Below are 21408 nucleotides of genomic sequence, written 5' to 3'. Positions count from 1 at the left end.
CTAAGCTGAACTCAAAAGTTGGCAGCGCTGGTTTATGCAAATTCACCTTGTTATAATAGAAAAACATTCTCTTCATCACCCAAGTTTCAGATTCAGACATGTTCATATTCAGGTTCTTTAATACAACACCAATCTATTCCAAAGTGTTCGTAACACCGATGAACACGGTTTGATTCTATTTATTGCTCCAATTATCTATAAATATACCTGGATATAACCCTAAAGTAGACGTGGCCTAAACTAATTATCAGGAATGAAAATCTAGATAAACCCTGTTTCTATGATCCTGGAAACACTTGAAAAAGCCACAGGTAGAAATGGCAGCTCTGTCAGCATGCTGTGTGACATCCCATTCCCAATACACACTGTAATACACTCATCACAGTCACAATACACACTGTAATACACACATCCCATTCCCAATACACACTGTAATACACTCATCACAGTCACAATACACACTGTAATACACACATCCCATTCCCAATACACACTGTAATACACTCATCACAGTCACAATACACACTGTAATACACTCATCACAGTCACAATACACACTGTAATACACACATCACAGTCCCAATACACACTGTAATACACACATCCCAGTCCCAATATACACTGTATTACACAGATCACAGTCACAATACACACTGCAACACACAACCCAGTCTCCCATCCCAGTCATCCCATTCCCGATTTAACTCATTGGATGGATGATTGATTTTTTTGGATTCTGCAAAAGTAATTCATATTTAACAACAATATTCTGTGTATTTTAGGAATTCTACAGTTTTACTCACTTTGACTCACAGTTTGACTCACTTATTTTTATGCATTTATGTGTAAGACAGTGCAAGAAAAATCTAGACCCAAGCAGTAGGAGTGTTAGGGAGCGTTAACTAATACTACAAACAGAACAGTTAGTAACCTGACAATGTGAAACTTACAGAACTAGTTTATTCCTCTCGTCTGTTCCTCTGTGGTTGTTTTTATATCTCTAGTGGGTGTGTCATGCAAACCAAATCCTGTGTTTGAACCATTTATGCTGAAACATTCAGCCCAACAACATAGCAGCAGTTTGTGTTCATTTACAGCAGCAGGAATCATTTTAATTCTTTGAGATGGGACTAGGCAGAGTTTTGTGTTACTTTACTCTAGCAATCTTCATTCAATGTTAGTATTATTTATAACATTAAATATATATATTATTCAGTGTAGAAGACAGAAACAGTTAGAGACAGAAACAGTGACTTTCTTCAATGTTTCACCTTCTTAGTTTCTCAGAAAAGAGAGACGACAACACCAGCTAGCGGTCTGTCAGTTGATTAGATGAGATTGTAGTGATGAATTTTAAACTACAATTACATGTTTAATGTGTACTTTTCAAATCTACTGAATAAACCCTGTCATCTCTACATCACATTATAATTGAATTATGATTTATATTGAAAATGACCAGATTACTATCCTGCAGTCCAGTGAATCATTGTTCCTTGTCCAGTGGGATTGACTTTTACATAATTGTAGGAAATGATAAATCTGTATATAGTGATTCCTTTCACCATTTCACTCTTTTTACTGGAATTCATAATGTTGAATTATTTGTGTGTCCTCTGTAATGTGTAAGCTCTCAGTATCATCACTATTACTTTACAGGCATAAGAAAAGGGCTGCTATCTGAGAGCTGATCTGATGTACACCGGAAAGTGATGTACTTATTATTTATGAAGTATAATATTCACAGGGGGGCATGGTGGCTTAGTGGGTAGCACGTTCGCCTCACACCTCCAGGGTCGGGTTTGATTCCGGCCTCTGCCTTGTGTGTGTGGAGTTTGCATGTTCTCCCCGTGCCTCGGGGGTTTCCTCCGGGTACTCCGGTTTCCTCCCCTGTCCAAAGACATGCATGGTAGGCATCTCTGGGAAATTGTCCGTAGTGTGTGAGTGTGTGAGTGAATGAGAGTGTGTGTGTGCCCTGTGATGGGTTGGCACTCCGTCCAGGGTGTATCCTGCCTTGATGCACGATGACGCCTGAGATAGGCACAGGCTCTCCGTGACACGAGAAGTTCGGATAAGCGGTAGAAAATGAGTGAGAGAGAGTAATATTCACAGACTGCAAATTTGTAAGTGTGTTTTTTAGAAAGTGTTCACCTTAAGCAGTTGGTAGTGTCAAAAATATATTTGTCTGCAATAAGTAGAGCAGAATGTTCTTCTGGATGTTACAGTGATCCACAGTGATGGACTAAAAAACACCAGATGTAATGAGTAAAGAGCAGTGATGAAGCTGACAGAATTAAACACACATTTAGTCTCACAGGAAGCTAGACATCAGTACAAAAACACAGACTTACTACAGTCACATGACAAACCCACATTTTCACAGTGTGACAGAGTGAGAACTATGGAAACAGTTTAAAATCAGAGGATGAAAGTCATTTACATACTAAATGTAACTTACAGATTCAGTGTTAAATAAATACAAACTAATTTAAACACCAGGGAACATTTTTCACTGTGATTATTGACACGTGTAGAAGACCAGCATAACAATATGCAAATGAATATGTAAAATGTTCCCCTTACAGCTACATATAGAGAAATATCAGCCACGGTCACTGTGGGCTCTGGAGAGTTTAGCACTGCTTTTAGTTATACGATGTTCCTTCCAGTTCTGCTGCTGCTGGCAGCTTCATCCTGTGAGTTTCACTTCACTAATGATCTCAGAGCTGCTAGTAAATTCCTGCAGTTATAACCTACTGTACATAGATTTTTGACTGGAATTGTGACATGTCTTTTTTTCAGATGTGGAATGTGCAGTAGAGCTCACTCAGGACACCTCAGTGATGTTAAAGCCTGGAGATTCTTTAATCCTCAGCTGTAAAGTATCCGGTTACTCACTTACTGATAACAGCTATGGCACAGCTTGGATTCGACAACCTGCAGGGAAAACTCTGGAATCAATAAACCGCATTTGGGGAGGTGGAGACATTTATCATAAAGAGTCTCTAAAAAGCAAGTTCAGTATTTCTAAAGATGCCTCCAGCAGCACGGTGACACTGAGAGGACAGAACATGCAGACTGAAGACACAGCTGTGTATTACTGCGCTCGTGTAACACACAGTGACACAACAAGCTGCAGTGCTGCACAAAAACCTCATCACAATTCACTTCTTTAATTAAATAATAACTACATTTTACTGAGTTACTAATCCCTACATTCCAAACACTTCCTACATCACTTATAAACTTCTCAAACAATTAGGAATATGTTGAAGGAATATGTGAACATTTAATTAGAAGATAAACAATCTGCAGTGGTTGATATGATGAAGATTTCTGTTAAGATTAGGTTTAAGATTAAGATTATTTTTCTGTAACAAAACCTCCCCAAGTGTTTTATTCCTTACTTTCTGTCACTGAGCTTTACTCCTTCTCAATACAGGAGCAGGAGAAAGCCGTCTGTGTGAAATAAACCATCACCACGTAAACATTCCTACATTTAGGTTTCCTAATGTGTTCCTTAGATGAGTGAGGTGTCTTCTAAAAATGATTCCATTTGGTTCCCTTTCTGATAGAGAAACATTCTGTTGTAGAGATTTACATAGTACCTTATCATCCACTCATCTATCCAGTGAGCAGCGTGTGGTTGTGGGTTGAACACCTCCATAGTGGTCATGGACGCTCCCTATTCAAATAGAGTGGTGTATAAACAGCATGTTCTTGGCTGCTCTAGTTTCCAGTGAGCTCTGTGAGAGATAACACTCCCATACACTTTAAACCTGGGTGAAGCAGAACTCAGAGAAGGATGATTTTAGGACAGTGTATTTTATTGCTACTCATTTCATGTATGTTTATGTTTTTTATGTGAAGATTATTAGCATTATAATCAGTATAAGATAACATTACTGAGTTCTATTCTTCTCTTCCAGATTCTTATGGACAGTCCCTGACCGCCTCTGATTCTGTGGTGAAGAGACCTGGAGAGTCGGTCACTCTGTCCTGTACTGTCTCCGGTTTCTCAATGGGCTACTGGATGCACTGGATCCGTCAGAAACCAGGACAAGGACTGGAGTGGATCGGGCGCATTGATGGTGGCACCAGCACTGCATTCGCTCAGTCTCTACAGGGCCAGTTCTCCATCAGTAAAGACACCAATAAAAACTTGCTGTATCTAGAAGTGAAGAGTGTGAAAGCTGAAGACACGGCAGTTTATTACTGTGCACGAGAGTCACACTGACACAACAGACTCCAGAGCTGTACAAAAACTTACACAAGCACGTCCTCATGAGCTGTAAATTTTCCCTCAACAGGAAGCTGCACCCCAGAGACCTTTATTATAAACAACATCATCTATTCACACTCAGCACTCAGATCTTGCTCTTTATTCACATCTCTTCTAGCACTTATTAATATTAACAATAATCCCCATGTTATGTATCACATTAACATTATGGTGTCTTTACATATTTGACTGGAGTTAAATCAGCTCTAGGACAATGATTGTGATGACTAGTTGGGACAATATACTGTACTATTCATGCTTTTATTCCTCACGGAGTCTGTTCAGCAGCACAGAATCTGATGAGAGATCAAACTGAAATGTAGATGTTTACTGCAGCATCACTACTACAAACTCCTGGAATTAAAAATCACCTGTAGGGGGCAGCAGCTGCTTGTTTTCAAGAAGGATTCATGAAACTATGAAATCTAACAGCTGAAGTGTGTTTATGCAAATTCACCCTGTTATAATACAAAAACATCCTCTTGTTCACCCGAAGTTCAGATTCAGACATGTTCATATTCCGGCTCTTTAAATGACTCTGTAAATAAACTGCAGCTCATTTTCCCCGTCTGCGTCTGCAGGTTTTATGTGTTCAGGAGTCCAGAAGAGAACAAATGTCTGTGCTCTTATTAATAGAGAACAAAACTACTGGAATTAGAGGTGTAAGGATATATATACTGTAACTAATCATATAATCATTCAGTATCACGAGACAATAATCAGGGTAATGTATTCAGTCACTCGGTCATCATTAGGAAGTGTTTTATTGGGTCAGAGTGCAGGCTCCAGAGTCCATCCCAGGAACACTGAGCGTACATTCTGGTCATGTTACACATTCACACACTCATTCACACTGAGGGGCAATTTACAGAAGACAGCAGCTTGTACAGAGAACTAAGAAGACAGAATGTAAATGAAATGCTGGTGGGTCTGAGGAAACAGCAATCTGTTTTCACCTGGAGTCGAGAGGCCAGTGATGCTGCAGTGAAATCCAGCTACCTAATTGCTAGCGAAATCACATTAGCATGAAAACCATACTGTGAGGGGGAGTTCATTAAAAATTTCATAGTTGATATTACAGAGCACTTGAATAATCTGATCAAATTATTGCAAGGATGCAAAATGTTGTAACCGTGTTATGACAGCATACGTGCATTCAAGTTAAAGCTCACGTTATGGGAGACACGGATAGCAAGCGGTGACCCTGCTCATTTTCCCTGTCTAAGAGATGTGTGCACAGCAAGTGTTAATCCTGACGTGAGACAGTACAAATACAAGCTTTCAGGGTTGCTGAGGGAGTTTGAGAACTGATTTCAGGTCTTTAGCAAACTCGAGACAGAATTCGCAGTTTTTCGCTCAGCATTCACAGTCAGAGCTTCTGGTGTGCCCGTTGACATGCAACATGAAATAATTGATTTGCAGTGTTATGTAAAATTGAAGGATAAATTTGCCTCTGTGGGCTTGGACACATTTTATCAGTATCTCCTGCCAAGCTATCCTAAATTAAAAGCACTGGATGCAAAAATGTTGTGCATGTTTGGGACTACCTACCTTTGTGAGCAAGTTTTTTCACTAATGAATGTTAATAAAAGAAGCTGAACTCAAAGCTCACACATAAGCACTAAAATGGGATTCTGGCTGCTACTCAGGACATAATGCCTGATATTGATGCACTTGTGCAGAATAAAAGATGACAAAGATTTTCTTTTTAAAACAGCTGCCACTTGAGATTTTATGTGTGTGGAGTCAATTCATGTATTTAGAATTGCTTCCAGGAATTGGAAATTGGATTTTAAACAATTTCTGTATTTTGAAGTTTGATTTATGTTAACATGCAGGACAGTGTTTTTAAGTTCCACAAACCTGTGACTAAATGTTTTGTGCCATTGTACAATAACTGTGTTCAGTTTTTATGCATAATGCACTTAAATAAATGTTAAACTGGGTAAAAGTGTTGTTGAAATTGCACATAATACTTAGGTTGTTCATAATATATTATTGTCAAAGGACAATTCATTTAATATAAACATTTTCATAATTTACTTGTTCTTACTTGTTGCACTAATACAAAGACAAAAGTGGACTTATTCTTAGTTCTACGTAATTTTGCTATGAGTTTACTGGTCTGGCCCCACTTGAGATCAGATTAAGCTGTATGCGGCCCCCAGACTAAAATGAGATTGACACCCCTAATCTAGAGGGTTTCAGCCTATACCAGAATTAACATCATGTTCGGTTACACGGTTTGTTTAGAATGTTCAAGGTAGTTAAGGAAAGAGTTAATTACATCACAACACGTTCATATCATTATTAATAATAACAAACAGCTGAATTATTTTCCACATTAAATTGATATGGAGATGAAACGGGGTGTGAGTGTGATTAACAGCTGCAGAGCTGCACTCAACACAGCAATGTTTTGTCTGAAACACATGATGTTTTTATATCTCTAGTGGGTGTGTCATGCAAACCAAATCCTGTGTTTGAACCATTTATGCTGAAACATTCAGCCCAACAACATAGCAGCAGTTTGTGTTCATTTACAGCAGCAGGAATCATTTTAATTCTTTGAGATGGGACTAGGCAGAGTTTTGTGTTACTTTACTCTAGCAATCTTCATTCAATGTTAGTATTATTTATTACATAATTAAAAAAATATTTTTTAACATTAATTCCTACCTTTGAATATTCTTCTATTTCAGATTCCTGCAGTCAGACACTGATCGAGTCTGATCCAGTGATCATCAAACTTGATCAGTCTCATAAACTGACCTGCACAGCCTCTGGATTTACCTTTAGCAGCTACAGCATGCATTGGATCAGACAGGTGCCTGGAAAAGGGCTGGAATGGGTTGCATATATCTCAAGTGGCAGTAGTAGCATATATTACTCCAGTGCTGTTAAGGGCCGCTTCACCATCTCCAGAGACAACAGTAAGATGCAGGTGTATCTACAGATGAACAACATGAGGACAGAAGACACTGCAGTTTATTACTGTGCCCGTGACACACAGTGATACTTCCCCTTAGACATCAGTACAAAAACACAGACTTACTATAGACACATGAAAAGATCACAGTCTGTTACAAAAAAAATTATAAAATTTAAACTTTAAAATTTTTATTGTATTTTTCTTTCCTTTTTTAAAGCTGCTTTGAGAAAATATACATTGTTAAATTTGTTATATAAATTAAGTGAGTTAAATTAACAGATTGAGAACTATGGAAGTAGATGTTCACAAATCTTGGAAAAAAAATTAATATTAAATTCCCTATTAATGGATTTGGTTAAACCAAATGATTTACTATGTTACTGCTGATACTGTAACTGAGTGTGTTCTCTCTTTTAAACCATGCTGATTAAAAAAAAGTCCATGTGAAAGTTTTTTTTTTAATGACACACAGAACATTATAATCTTCTGTATCTGCACCTGTAGGGGGCAGCAGCTGCTTGTTTTTGAGAAGGATTCATGAAACTATGAAATCTAACAGCTGAAGTGTGTTTATGCAAATTCACCCTGTTATAAAAAAAAACCAGCCTTTTGCTCACCAGACGTTTGTGTCACACGACTGAATCAAAGAGCATGATGATGGGGCTGAGGGTCACTCAGTACTACATCTTTGTTATGATGTTAACCAAAGGTACCTGAGACTTCTGTACTGTTTATTTATTCCCTCAGAATATCTTGACTGTGTTGATGATGATCTTTGTTATGTTTTATCTGCTAGGTGTCAGCAGTGATGAGATCAGACTGGACCAGTCTCCTGCTGTGGTAAAGAGACCTGGAGAAACTGTGAAGATCTCCTGTAAGATAAACGGATATTCAATGACGAGCTACAACATACACTGGATCAGACAGAAACCAGGGAAAGCTCTGGAATGGCTTGGCAGGATGAGTACAGGCAATAATGCAGCAATATATGCAGAGTCTGTGAAGAACCAGCTCACTTTAACAGAAGACGTCTCAGCAAGCACACAGTACTTAGAGGCCAAGAGTCTGAGGACAGAGGACACTGCGGTTTATTACTGCGCCCGACAAGCCACAGTGACTGGAGCTGAGGAAGCAGCTGTACTAAAACCAGACACACATTGTAACTGAACTAACTGAAGTTGCTCAACTTATAATTGTAACACAGATGAACAGAGTTTGTATCTATTTACTGCTCCAATTATCTATAAATGTTCCTGGGCCTAAACTAATTATCAGGAATGAAAATCTAGATAAATCATGTTTCTATGATCCTGGAAACACTTGAAAAAGCCACAGGTAGAAATGGCAGCTCTGTCAGCATGCTGTGTGACATCCCATTCCCAATACACACTGTAATACACACATCACAGTCCCAATACACACTGTAATACACACATCACAGTCCCAATACACACTGTAATACACACATCACAGTCCCAATACACACTGTAATACACACATCACAGTCCCAATACACACTGTAATACACACATCACTATCACAATACACACTGTAATACACACATCACTATCACAATACACACTGTAATACACACATCACAGTCTGACTACACACTGTAATACAAACATCACAGTCACAATACACACTGTAATACACACATCTCAGTCCCAATATACACTGTATTACACAGATCCCAGTCACAATACACACTGCAACACACAACCCAGTCTCCCATCCCAGTCATCCCAGTCCCAATTTAACTCATTGGACGGATGATTGATTTTTTTGGATTCTGCAAAAATGATTCATATTTAACAACAATTTTCTGTGTATTTTAGGAATTCTACAGTTTGACTCACTTATTTTTATGCATTTATGTGTATCACAGTGCAAATAAAATTCAAACCCAAGCAGCAGGAGTGTTAGGGAGCGTTAACTAATACTACAAACAGAACAGTTAGTGACCTGACAATGTGAAACTTACAGAAATAGTTTATTCCTCTCATCTGTTCCTCTGTGGATGTTTTTATATCTCTAGTGGGTGTGTCATGCAAACCAAATCCTGTGTTTGAACCATTTATGCTGAAACATTCAGCCCAACAACATAGCAGCAGTTTGTGTTCATTTACAGCAGCAGGAATCATTTTAATTCTTTGAGATGGGACTAGGCAGAGTTTTGTGTTACTTTACTCTAGCAATCTGCATTCAATGTAAGTATTATATATATATATATATATATATATATATATATATATATATATATATATATATATATATATTTTTATATATATATTTCTTTAACATTAACTTCTACCGTTGAATATTCTTCTATTTCAGATTCCTGCAGTCAGACAATGATCGAGTCTGATCCAGTGACCATCAAACCTGATCAGTCTCATAAACTGACCTGCACAGGATCTGGATTTACCTTTAGTAGCTATTACATGGCTTGGATCAGACAGACGCCTGGGAAAGGACTGGAATTTCTTGCAACGATCCACGGCAGTCGCATATATGACTCCAGGGCTGTTAAGGGCCGATTCACCATCTCCAGAGACGACAGTAAGAAGAAGGTGTATCTGCAGATGAACAGCATGAGGACAGAAGACACTGCAGTTTATTACTGCAACCGTGAACCACAGTGATACTTCCCCTTAGACATCAGTACAAAAACACAGACTTGTAGTCTGAGCTTACATTACTGAAACAACTGAAGGAGGCAGCAGAGCTCAACAAATAAAGTGAAAAAAAGTGAATCCACAAACTGCATTCTGTATGAGACTCATTCAGTATCAGTCATTATCAGACAAATATCTACATTTTCTCTTCTTTTTCACTCTTTCCATAATGTGTGATTAGTTATTTAGGTTGTTAAACACAGGTTGGACAAATAAAAACACTATAATTTATGTAACTACATCCTCCTGTGGTTGTGAGGTTTCTCAGTAACATGACAAGATGTATTTTATAATGCTGTTATAATGTAAGGTTCTAAATTAAACAGAATGATAAATGAATAGAAATAAAGTTTCCTGTTCTAAATGAATACTAATTTCTGTGAGTTTTCTTATTATAAACTTACCTGAAAAAAACTGATAGTGTATAAATTTACTCAAACAACTGCCTTAAGCTTCTTATTGGTTCAAACATAAGCTCAAGCTACAGTGATAGAAATCTCTAAAAAATACAGACATGTTTAAAGATGTTTTCTCATTTTTATTAATGTACTGTATATATAAGAATCCATACCATGTTGACCCTAAGATAAGGAGTGTCTCTATGCAAATGTCCTTCTCTGTTATATATTTAAGCAACAAAGACCAAGAGCTTTTACTTCTTCTGCTCCAACACACACCATGATCTCTACATCCCTACTGCTGCTGCTGCTGGCAGCCGTACACTGTAAGTGTTTTTACATTTGACATGTAATACAGTTTTGGTTCCTTAAAGATTTTTGCTTTTACATCATTAAAATAATTTTTCTTTAACAGGTGTTCACAGTGTTGAGCTGATCCAGACCGGATCCACAGTATTAACTCCTGGTCAGTCACTGACTCTGACCTGTAAAGTGTCTGGATATTCATTAACTGATAGCAGCTACTGGACACACTGGATAAGACAACCTACAGGAAAAACTCTGGAATGGATCGGAGAGATATGTGGTGATGGTAACACTTACTACAGTGAGAAACTGAAAAGCAGGTTTCAGGTTTCCAGAGAGTTTTCATTTTTCATGTCGAGCACCACAGTGACATTGACAGGACAGAACATGCAGACTGAAGACACAGCTGTGTATTACTGCGCTCGTGAACCACACAGTGACACGAGAAGCTGCAGTGCTGCACAAAAACCTCATCACAATTCACTTCTTTAATTAAACTACATTTTCTGAGTAACTAATCCCCATATTACAACTATAAACAAATATAACATTTATAAATAAATATATTACAGCACATAAACCAACACTGGCATTAATAAAAGAAATAAATAAAAGTTTACTTAGGAATAATAGTCTCTTTTTTTAACTTGATGAAATGAAATGTGTCTGCAAAAGACATTTATTATAAAGAACAACATCCATTCACACTCAGCACTCAGGCTTTAACTCTTCATCCTGAATGAACAAAAATCATCCAAAAACTCCTCAATCTATATCTAATAATTAATAAGAATCCCATGCAATTAAATGTGAAATATGAACATTGTATAGTTTGATGATGAATTTCTAGTAATGTACAAATTAAACGAAAAAAGAAACAAAGTGTTTTATCATCTCACCAAATGATTTTTATTAATAGATCATCAGAAAACCAGGATTAGCTAAAAAAATGACAACATCATGAAGGACTGGACATGTTTGTGTTGTTCAGTGATAATCAGTGATCAGAAAACTTTACGTTCTTCTGCATGTTCCAGTGATCCACAGTGATGGACTAAAAAGACATGAGATCTAATGAGTAAAGAGCAGTGATGAAGCTGACAGCTTGAAACACACCCGGAGTTTTACAGGAAGCTTTTTCTCCTCTCGTCTGTTCCTCTGTGGATGTTTTTATATCTCTAGTGGGTGTGTCATGCAAACCAAATCCTGTGTTTGAACCATTTATGCTGAAACATTCAGCCCAACAACATAGCAGCAGTTTGTGTTCATTTACAGCAGCAGGAATCATTTTAATTCTTTGAGATGGGACTAGGCAGAGTTTTGTGTTACTTTACTCTAGTAATCTTCATTCAATGTTAGTATTATTTACTATTTACATATAAAAGAATATTTTAACAATTTTTCCTTTTACTTTTTTTATTTTAACTTTAACTCCTACCTTTGAATATTCTTCTATTTCAGATTCCTGCAGTCAGACACTGATCGAGTCTGATCCAGTGATCATCAAACCTGATCAGTCTCATAAACTGACCTGCACAGCCTCTGGATTAGACATTAGTGGCTATTACATGTCTTGGATCAGACAGGTGCCTGGAAAAGGGCTGGAATGGGTTGCATATATCTCGAGTGGCAGTAGTGACATAAATTACTCCAGTGCTGTTAAGGGCCGCTTCACCATCTCCAGAGACAACAGTAAGAAGCAGGTGTATCTACAGATGAACAACATGAGGACAGAAGACACTGCAATTTATTACTGCACCCGTGACACACAGTGATACTTCCCCTTAGACATCAGTACAAAAACACAGACTTACTACAGACACATCACAAACCCACATTTTCAGATTCATGGAGGTTAAAACACCAAAATGTTTACAGTCTCTGACTTACACGTTACCACTTGCTGATGTTGCCCCCTTGGACAAAGACAATCACACCGTTTTATTTTTCTGTAGATTTATTTGCCCCATTCATTCTTTTATTTTATGCCACAGATTCAGGGTCAGAACACACTTTCATGTAACAACATCTGCATGCATACACTGTGTTTTTTTTTTTCTTTTACACTCTTCTCTCCGCTCTTCTCTATTGTGAAACTCAACTGCACATGGATCCAGATGTGTTCCGGTTCTCTGCGTTGGAACCCACAAGTCAAACTCCTTGTCGCTGGAACTTTTGTTGCTGTCAAGGGGAGTATTCTTCCATGAGCATGTGACCTGTTTTGACCTGTTACTCTGACATCCTTTTCTTTCCCGATGAACATCAGCTGTTCTCTGTTCATCAACCAGGTACGGACAAGGTAACAAAAGGTTCCGATGCAGCACTCTTTTCTTTCCAGTTCCAGCCAAGGAATCTACTACATACACCGAGCTATCCACTTCTCTCCTTTCTTTCACCATGTACATTTGCTTCTCCCAGTAGGCTCTCAATGTCCTTGGGCCGCCTCTTTCTGAGAGGTTCCGCACCAGCACATGATCACCTGGCTCCAAGACAGAACTCCATGCCTTTCGGTTATAATTCCTCTGCCCTCTTGCAGCGGCCTTCTTCATGTTCTTGGTTGCTATCTCATAGGATTCCTGCATAGACCGTTTCCATCTTACAGCATAATCCATGTGAGACTGAGTGTTTGTGACTTGCTTTGTGGGTAACACCAGATCAATGGGAAGAACTGGCTCTCGACCAAAATGGAGAAAGAATTGTGAAAATCCTGTTGACTTGTGCACTGTAGAATTATAGGCATGGACGACTTTGTTAATGTGGTCTGCCCAATTTGATTTCTCTGTCTCCTCTAGGGTCCTCAACATTGCCAACAATGTCCTGTTGAACCTCTCTGCTGGGTTAGCTTGGGGATAGTAGGGAGTTGTACATGAATGCCTAATCCCACAGTAACTCTGTAGCTTTTGGAACAAGCTGTTCTCGAATTCTCTCCCTTGGTCATGGTGGATTTTTGCAGAAAAATCAAAGCGCATGATAAAGTCTTTAAACATTTCCGGGCTGCTGTCTTTCCAGACTTGTTTTTGGTGGCATATGCCTGGGCAAACTTTGAAAAATGGTCTATGACCACGAGGATATACTCTGCTCCTCCTCAACTTTTCTCTAAGTGCATGTAATCAATCGAGATTATCTCAAATGGAGCTGTTGTCTCGGTGATCTGAATTGCGGTTCTGGTAATCCGGTTTGGTTTCTTCTGTCTTAGGCATCAACAAACTTTTGTGACATAATGTTCCATCTCTTCTCTCATTCTTGGCCAGAAGAAATGTACACGAGCTGCTGCCACCATCCGATCAACACCCATGTGAGCCATGTCTTTATGCAAGCGTTTGTATATCATGCTTTTCAAACTTTCTGAGACAACTAAATGAGTTCTGGTCATTAGTTTCCTTTGCAAGACACCTTCCTCATCAATCTGTAAGTGATGCCATTCTTGTAGGAGCCGTCTGACAGCTTCTGGTTCTTTGATTTTGTCCTTGTGTTTGAGTTAGAGTTGTTTCCCTTTCAGTTCCATTACTCGGCTAATGACTGGATCACCGAACTGAGAGTTCCTGATATCTTGAGATGTACTGTAAGGTGTCGACTAATCTCTGATCCACCATTCAGCTCCTCAGGTAAGACATCAATGTTGCAGATGATTGCAGATATCCAGTCAACTTTTCCCTGTCGTTGTGCTTTCAGAGCTTCCCCGATTGATCCCAAGATTTCTTGCTCACATTCTTGAGTACACTCTCTCATTGTGACTTCAATGGGCACTGGTCTTCGTGACAAAAAATCAGCATCTCGATTTGACGCTCCTGGTCTATACTTCAAAGTGAAACAGTAGCCATAACCCACGGCTTCTCCAAGTCTGGGTATGCCATAATTGGTGGGTTTGACAACTCTGTGATCAATTTCTCCAGCACTTCCTTATGTCTCCCTGTCCACTCTACTGGGTCTGATGGAGGTGCTTGCGAAGAAGTTTTTCCTGTCTTTCCTGGTAGTTTTATCTTGGATGTACTGGATTTTGTCAACAGGTCATATAGAGGCTTGGCTATTCTGGTGAAGTCAGTAATATATGATCTGTAGTAACCATGAAAAACCATGAGCTTCCTCACCTCACGAACAGTGCTGGGAATGTCCTGCTTTGTTTCATGTTGTACCCATGTTCAGAGATGATGCGGCCCACATAGCAGACTTCCCACTTGAAAAAGTCACATTTCTTTGGCTTTAGCTTGATACCACACTGTTCCTGTCATTGTAGCACTCCCCTCAAATTCTGTAGATTCTAGTCATAATCCTTGCTGAAGACTAACACATCATCAAGATAGGGAACACATTTCATCCCTCAACTCCCCCAGACACTCTTCCATATATCTCTGGAAGGCGGCGGGTGTGAGGCTGAAAGGGATCCGTACCCACTCGTACAGCCCCCAAGGTGTTATGAATGCTGTGTATGGCCTATTGTCTTCATTCATGAAGCCCTGATGATAGGCTTTACCCTGGTCCAGAACCGTGAACCAGGAGTTCCCCCCAGATTCTCTAGGATCTCTTGGATTCGTTGGATGGGATGCTTATCAGGGTGTGTCTTCTCATTGAGCAGCCTGTAGTCCACACATAGTCGCAAGCTCCCATCTTTTTTTCCAACGCACACAACTGGTGAGGAATAGGATGTTGTTGACTTTTGGATCCACCCCTGACTCAACAAGTTCTGTATGTGAGTCTTTACCTCTTGATACAAAGGTCATGGGATTGCATTATATGTCTTTTGGACAAGGATGTCGTCTTTTAACCAAATATCCATTCTAAGGTCCTGAATACATCCTGTGTCCCAGTCCTCCTTTGCAAATACTATTTTCTCTCAATAGCTGTCTTGCATGTTCCTGTTATTCCCCAGGTAAATGACTGAGGTCCACTGGAGGGTCCCATCCTCTGCTCTCCACTACCTTGGTCTGAATCTCTGGAGTTGGTTTATTGTCAGGTGGTGATTGCTGAAGTTGAGGTTCAGTTGGAGACGGTGATTTCAATTCCAGCTGATGGATGGCATCCACTGTAGTACTAGTACTGTCGTGCAGTAAGGGTCACCTCTTCATGTGTGGTGTTTTCCACCATCACTGTTATGTTACCATCTTTCAGAGGCATCTGAATGAGCTGTTTGTTCACCTTTATCCCTGCAGGCAAGCTTCTGGATTGGGCTCCAGCATCATGTGTTGTATCATGATGTTGTACCATGTGTTGTATCAAGACAATATTTGCTTTCGATTTTAATTACCTCATTTAAAAGTAGACATTTCAGGCTTTCATTAGACATATGTATCATGTTCGTGTGATAAGTATTGGCGGAGTTATCAGTTCATGTTTGTAACGTGTTTCAGTAAGATGGTCAAGGAGACAGATGTCTGAATGCACACCCTGGTTATTTTCTTTATTTGCCAAAAGCACAGCGTTTTGTTGTTATTATGAAGGCAGTCAAATAAAAGTAGACACTTCACAGTTTCGAATGATGTATTACATGTGTGTGTATGATTATGAATGACGGAGTATTTTAAGTGGATTTCACGTTGAAGAGGAAAAAAGCGCCAAAAACGCGCCGGCGTGCCTGTCGACCCCAGAGGGTTAAACAATCTAATCGTTCTCCAGCTTCATTTAACTCACTAGACACATTTATAGATGATTTAAATAATAAATGCTGAATGAGTCGGATCAGGAAAGTTTGTCAATCTCAGTGCAAGAAAAATTTTAATTAAACACAAGCAGCAGGAGTGTGAGGGAGCGGTAACTAATACTACAAACAGAACAGTTAGTGACCTGACAATGTGAAACTTACAGAAATAGTTTTTTCCTCTCGTCTGTTCCTCTGTTTTTATGTTTTTATATCTCTAGTGGGTGTGTCATGCAAACCAAATCCTGTGTTTGAACCATTTATGCTGAAACATTCAGCCCAACAACATAGCAGCAGTTTGTGTTCATTTACAGCAGCAGGAATCATTTTAATTCTTTGAGATGGGACTAGGCAGAGTTTTGTGTTACTTTACTCTAGTAATCTTCATTCAATGTAAGTATTTTTTGTTAATTGATTAAAATATTTTTCATTTATTAACATTTATAAAATGTTAATTTCTACATTTGAATATTCTTCTATTTCAGATTCCTGCAGTCAGACTGCTGATCCAGTGATCATCAAACCTGATCAGTCTCATAAACTGACCTGCACAGCCTCTGGATTTGAATTTGGTAGCTACCGGATGGCTTGGAATAGACAGGCGCCTGGAAAAGGACTGGAATTTGTTGCAAGCATCTACAGTAGTAGCATATATTACTCCAGCGCTGTTAAGGGCCGCTTCACCATCTCCAGAGACGACAGTAAGAAGCAGGTGTATCTGCAGATGAACAGCATGAGGACAGAAGACACGGCAGTTTATTACTGCGCCCGTGACACACAGTGATACTTCCCCTTAGACATCAGTACAAAAACACAGACTTACTATAGACACATGAAAAACCCACATTTTCAGATTCATGGAGGTGAAAGAACCAAAATGTTTACAGTGTCTCTGTTTTAGTCTCTGTACACGACGGATTTCGTATGTTGTTTCCTACCTTATGGGTGAATGACCCTACAGACTGACAAGGGTAGGCTCCAGTTAGTTTAACGTCACAAAGAAAGCCTTCTGAAGTAAAACTGTATGTGAGACAGAATTATATATGAAAAAGTTCACATACTCCTCCCTCCCCAAGTCTATTAAGGTAGGTGAGACGCCCTTACTCCCTGACAGACTTCACTTAAAGGTTACACTTCAGGTAAGTATAAAGAAATATAAACCTTGTTTATTTTCTATATATAAATTCCTTAAACAATAATTAGTCTCAATACTCAATATAATGAAAACATCAAAGAAAAATAAACAGAAAAGTTACATAAATGTATTGCGTGGATTTCTATGTACTGTCAAACACAATCACTTTCAATATATTCAGTATATAATACTTTAGAAAAGAAAATCCCTTTTTTCTTCAAAGAAAACTCTTGTTTTCCTTAAAATTCAAAATTCATTTAGAACTTCAGAATTAAATCTCAACACATAAATTGACCTTTTGAACACAAATACACTCAAAACAACAGTTCTCAATGAGCATTTACAATTTCACACACCAACCGCTCGACTTAAAGTTTTAACTGTACCGTCCATCAAACCACGATATCCCAAAAGAACAAATAGGAAATACCAGTCTGTAGAATGATGAATGGAAATACGTTGTCTGGACGTAGCGTGCGTTGCAATTAACTCGACAGATGTACTATAATTGCCTCTTTCCGTAGCATTATCACGATGAATCAATCAAACGAATCACATAGGAGAAAATAATGAACAAATCACTCTTGAGGTGAATCAGCTGAGATGTCGTGTGGATGGCAGGGTAAACTCGAATTCAAATCTTCTCAAAACAGTGCTTTACATCCCGAATACATGCAGCAGCCGAAATTAAGCATTCACAAGCGTGCTTGCAGATTATTAATTTTAATTAAAGATTATTAATTCACTTCTCAATATATTTCCACTCATGTCAAAAAGAAAGTGCACCCTCTTGAATTCCTGGTTTAACTATTTAGATATAATACAAATTCATCCAGTCTTTAGCAGGTCCTCAAATTAGGTATTAAAACCTCAGATGAACAAGAACACATGACATATAACATCATGTCATTGTTTATTTAACATAAATGCAGCTAATATGTAGAATACTAAGTACACCCTCACTGCTTCCACAGGAATTAAGAGGGTAAGTAGCAGCCAGGTGATGCTAATATAATGCAAGTGATTCATTGTTCGCTAGCAAATGTGACTTATAATATCTCTATAAAAACTGAAGTTTTGTCAGTTTGCTTTGCTGGAGCATTCAGGTGTGTGTTAAAATGTCATCAAGAATGAAAGACATCAGCAGTTATCTTAGAGAATCTGTCTCTCAATCTGGAAAGGATTATAAAATCATTTCTCAAGAATTTGAATTACCATAGAATTCAATAGTGTGTACTTTCTATTTAACATGACTGTATAACATCACACACAAGTGTTTTATGTTTTGTATAACATGCTTATTAGCATAAACTACTTATCATTTGTAAATACACACAGTTCAGAAATACAAACTTCAATCATTCTTTATGTTCATGGGGCAGTTTAATGATGTAAATCATAATTTTAAATCAATCGTAAGCATGAAAAAGAGTTCAAAGAGAAAGAGTTTATAAACCCACACATCCTTCTTTAAATACATTTCAGATACATTCTCCTCCCATCATCAGCAGATAAACAAATCCAAGTGTCAGAGCTGGATCTCACTCTATTTATATGATGTGATGGTGTCTGTTAAACTTTGGAGAACAGAGAAGACTCCAGTCCAAACAACACACACCATGTTCTCTACATCTCTACTGCTCCTGTTGGCAGCTGCTTCTTGTGAGTGCTTTATCAAATTCATTCATTTACTAGATGAAGAATAAAGGTGCAGCATATATTGTGTGAGATATCACCATGTGTTTTCCTCCACAGATGTGCATGGTGAGGAACTGACTCAGCCTGCTTCCATGACAGTCCAGCCAGGCCAGAGTCTCTCCATCCAGTGCAAGGTTTCATATTCAGTTACAAGCTATAATACACATTGGATTCGACAACCTGCAGGAAAAGGTCTGGAGTGGATTGGATACATCGGCAGTGGTGGGGATACAGGTTACAGTGAGAAACTGAAAAATAAGTTCAGCATCTCCAGAGACACTTCTACTAACACAATAACAATTGGAGGAAAGAACATGCAGACTGAAGACACAGCTGTGTATTACTGCGCTCGTTTCACACAGTGAGAGGAATAAACAACGTCCCTGTACAAAAACTCCTCATTCAGTGTTCACAATAACAGGACACAAGACACAACACTGATCTATAGGAGTCTAACAAAATGTAAAACAAGCAAATAAATAATCCACAAATGAGAACAAAGAGATTAAAGTTAGTTATTTTTTTAAATAATTGTAATATAGATTTTAAAAGATAATACAAAATATTTAATGTTACTGCACATGATACACACTGTAATAATCATATCACTAACAAGACCTTATGATAATGTAGGTTGAAGGATTAGTTGCTGTTCCTCTCTGTTACATCCTCATGACTCCCACATGTTTTCTATCATGACGTCATGATGCAAATCCAGACTGCTGTGTGTCCATGCTGTATTTATGTGCAGCTGAGTTAAGTAGAGCGATCGAGTCTCATCAACACTCACCATGAAGATCCCACTCTCCTTATTCCTGCTACTAATCAGCCTCATAGGTGAGTTATCATGCAGAATCCCAAATATATTTTATTGTTTATTTTAAAATACACTAATGTTTTATTTCTTCTGTATCAGGTATTCAGTATCAGAGTCTTGAGTCTATTCCCATTGTTTCAGTGGTGAAAAAACCTGGAGAAACTCTGAGTCTTTCCTGTAAAGGATCTGGGTTTAACTTTGGTGGCTATGGCATGCATTGCATCAGACAACAAGCTGGAAAAGCTCTGAAATGGATTGGGGTTATCTGGTCTGATGCCAGTAAAACAATATACACCAAAGACATTGAAAGACGTTTGGAAATTACCAGAGACAACTCCAAAAACATGGTATATCTGCAGCTGAGCGGTTTGAGTGCCCAGGATTCTGTAGTTTATTACTGTTCTAGAAACCACAGTGGCACAAACATGTTAATCAATCGTCCAAAATCCTCCCCCAGATGTGGTGAAAGAAAAAAGTGCTTTCAATATACGGGGCACGTTCACAAGACCTACAGGTGGCGCTACAGCTCAACAAATTTACTGTAACATCGTAGGTTTAAAGTACAACATATTCTCATATCCCCAGTCAGATCTAAATACTCCACAATTTCTATATATTTCTGTGACACAATGAACACCAAGACTGTCTCTTATAGTCATATTCTTACAGAGGAACCAAAAAGGAAATAAATAAAATTTACAGAAAAATGTCAGACTTTAATTAGTGATTACTGAATACATACATTTTACAAAAGTTCCATAACATTAACATAAAAAGTTCAATATACAGTAATACCTCAAGATATGAGTTTAATTTGTTCTGTGACCTTGCTCATATCTCAATTTGCTGGTATCTCAAAACAATTTTCCCCATTTAAATTAATTGAAATCCCATTAATCCGTTCCAGCTCGCAAAATTTCACTCTAGTTGTTTTCTTTGTGTTTTGAATATGAAAAATGTACAGTACCTGTATTTATAAATGACAAATATTGTATAAAACATACAGTAATAAAAGAGAATGCTAAAAAAAAAAGTAAACTGGTTTTACTAAAAAGTGGATTATTTACCTTGGAGATCAGACGACTTGAGCTAACGGAAGATGTGCACGGAGGTTGAGGGAGGAGTAAACAGGTGGAGGAGTTAGGAGGAATTTTGTCTCGTACGTTTCACTTTCACTTTCGTTCACTTACTCGCTAACATCTAACAGCTGAAGTGTGTTTATGCAAATTCACTCTGTTATAAAAACATCCTCTTGCTCACCCGAAGTTCAGATTCAGACATGTTCATATTCCGGTTCTTTAAATGACTCTGAAATAAACTGCAGCTCATTTTCCCCGTCTGCGTCTGCAGGTTTTATGTGTTCAGGAGTCCAGAAGAGAACAAAAGTCTGTGCTCTTATTAATAGAGAACAAAACTACTGGAATTAGAGGTGTAAGGATATATATACTGTAACTAATCATATAATCATTCAGTATCACGAGACAATAATCAGGGTAATGTATTCAGTCACTCGGTCATCATTAGGAAGTG

The 21408-nt window shown here is 38.3% G+C and overlaps 5 gene segments (V, D, J or C); all 5 read left to right on the top strand.

Moving 5' to 3' along the window:
• Positions 1-2617: 2617 nt before the first annotated feature.
• LOC125138680 lies at positions 2618-3314 on the top strand. The segment is given in 2 exon segments: positions 2618-2696; positions 2803-3314. Coding segments are annotated over 2 exon segments (414 nt in total).
• Positions 3315-3476: 162 nt separating this feature from the next.
• Positions 3477-4359, top strand: LOC125138694. The segment is given in 2 exon segments: positions 3477-3845; positions 3930-4359. Coding segments are annotated over 2 exon segments (348 nt in total).
• Positions 4360-7817: 3458 nt separating this feature from the next.
• LOC125138668 lies at positions 7818-8398 on the top strand. The segment is given in 2 exon segments: positions 7818-7923; positions 8011-8398. Coding segments are annotated over 2 exon segments (429 nt in total).
• A 2172-nt stretch (positions 8399-10570) lies between these two features.
• LOC125138860 lies at positions 10571-11671 on the top strand. The segment is given in 3 exon segments: positions 10571-10616; positions 10706-11032; positions 11634-11671. Coding segments are annotated over 3 exon segments (411 nt in total).
• Positions 11672-19570: 7899 nt separating this feature from the next.
• LOC113640776 lies at positions 19571-20842 on the top strand. The segment is given in 2 exon segments: positions 19571-19898; positions 19978-20842. Coding segments are annotated over 2 exon segments (492 nt in total).
• The last annotated feature ends 566 nt before the right edge of the window (positions 20843-21408 follow it).

The sequence above is a fragment of the Tachysurus fulvidraco genome, chromosome 15, assembly GCF_022655615.1.
Source record: "Tachysurus fulvidraco isolate hzauxx_2018 chromosome 15, HZAU_PFXX_2.0, whole genome shotgun sequence".
Taxonomy (NCBI): domain Eukaryota; kingdom Metazoa; phylum Chordata; class Actinopteri; order Siluriformes; family Bagridae; genus Tachysurus; species Tachysurus fulvidraco.
Note: the sequence above shows the minus strand (reverse complement) of the source record. Positions and strands in the feature narration are given on the sequence as shown.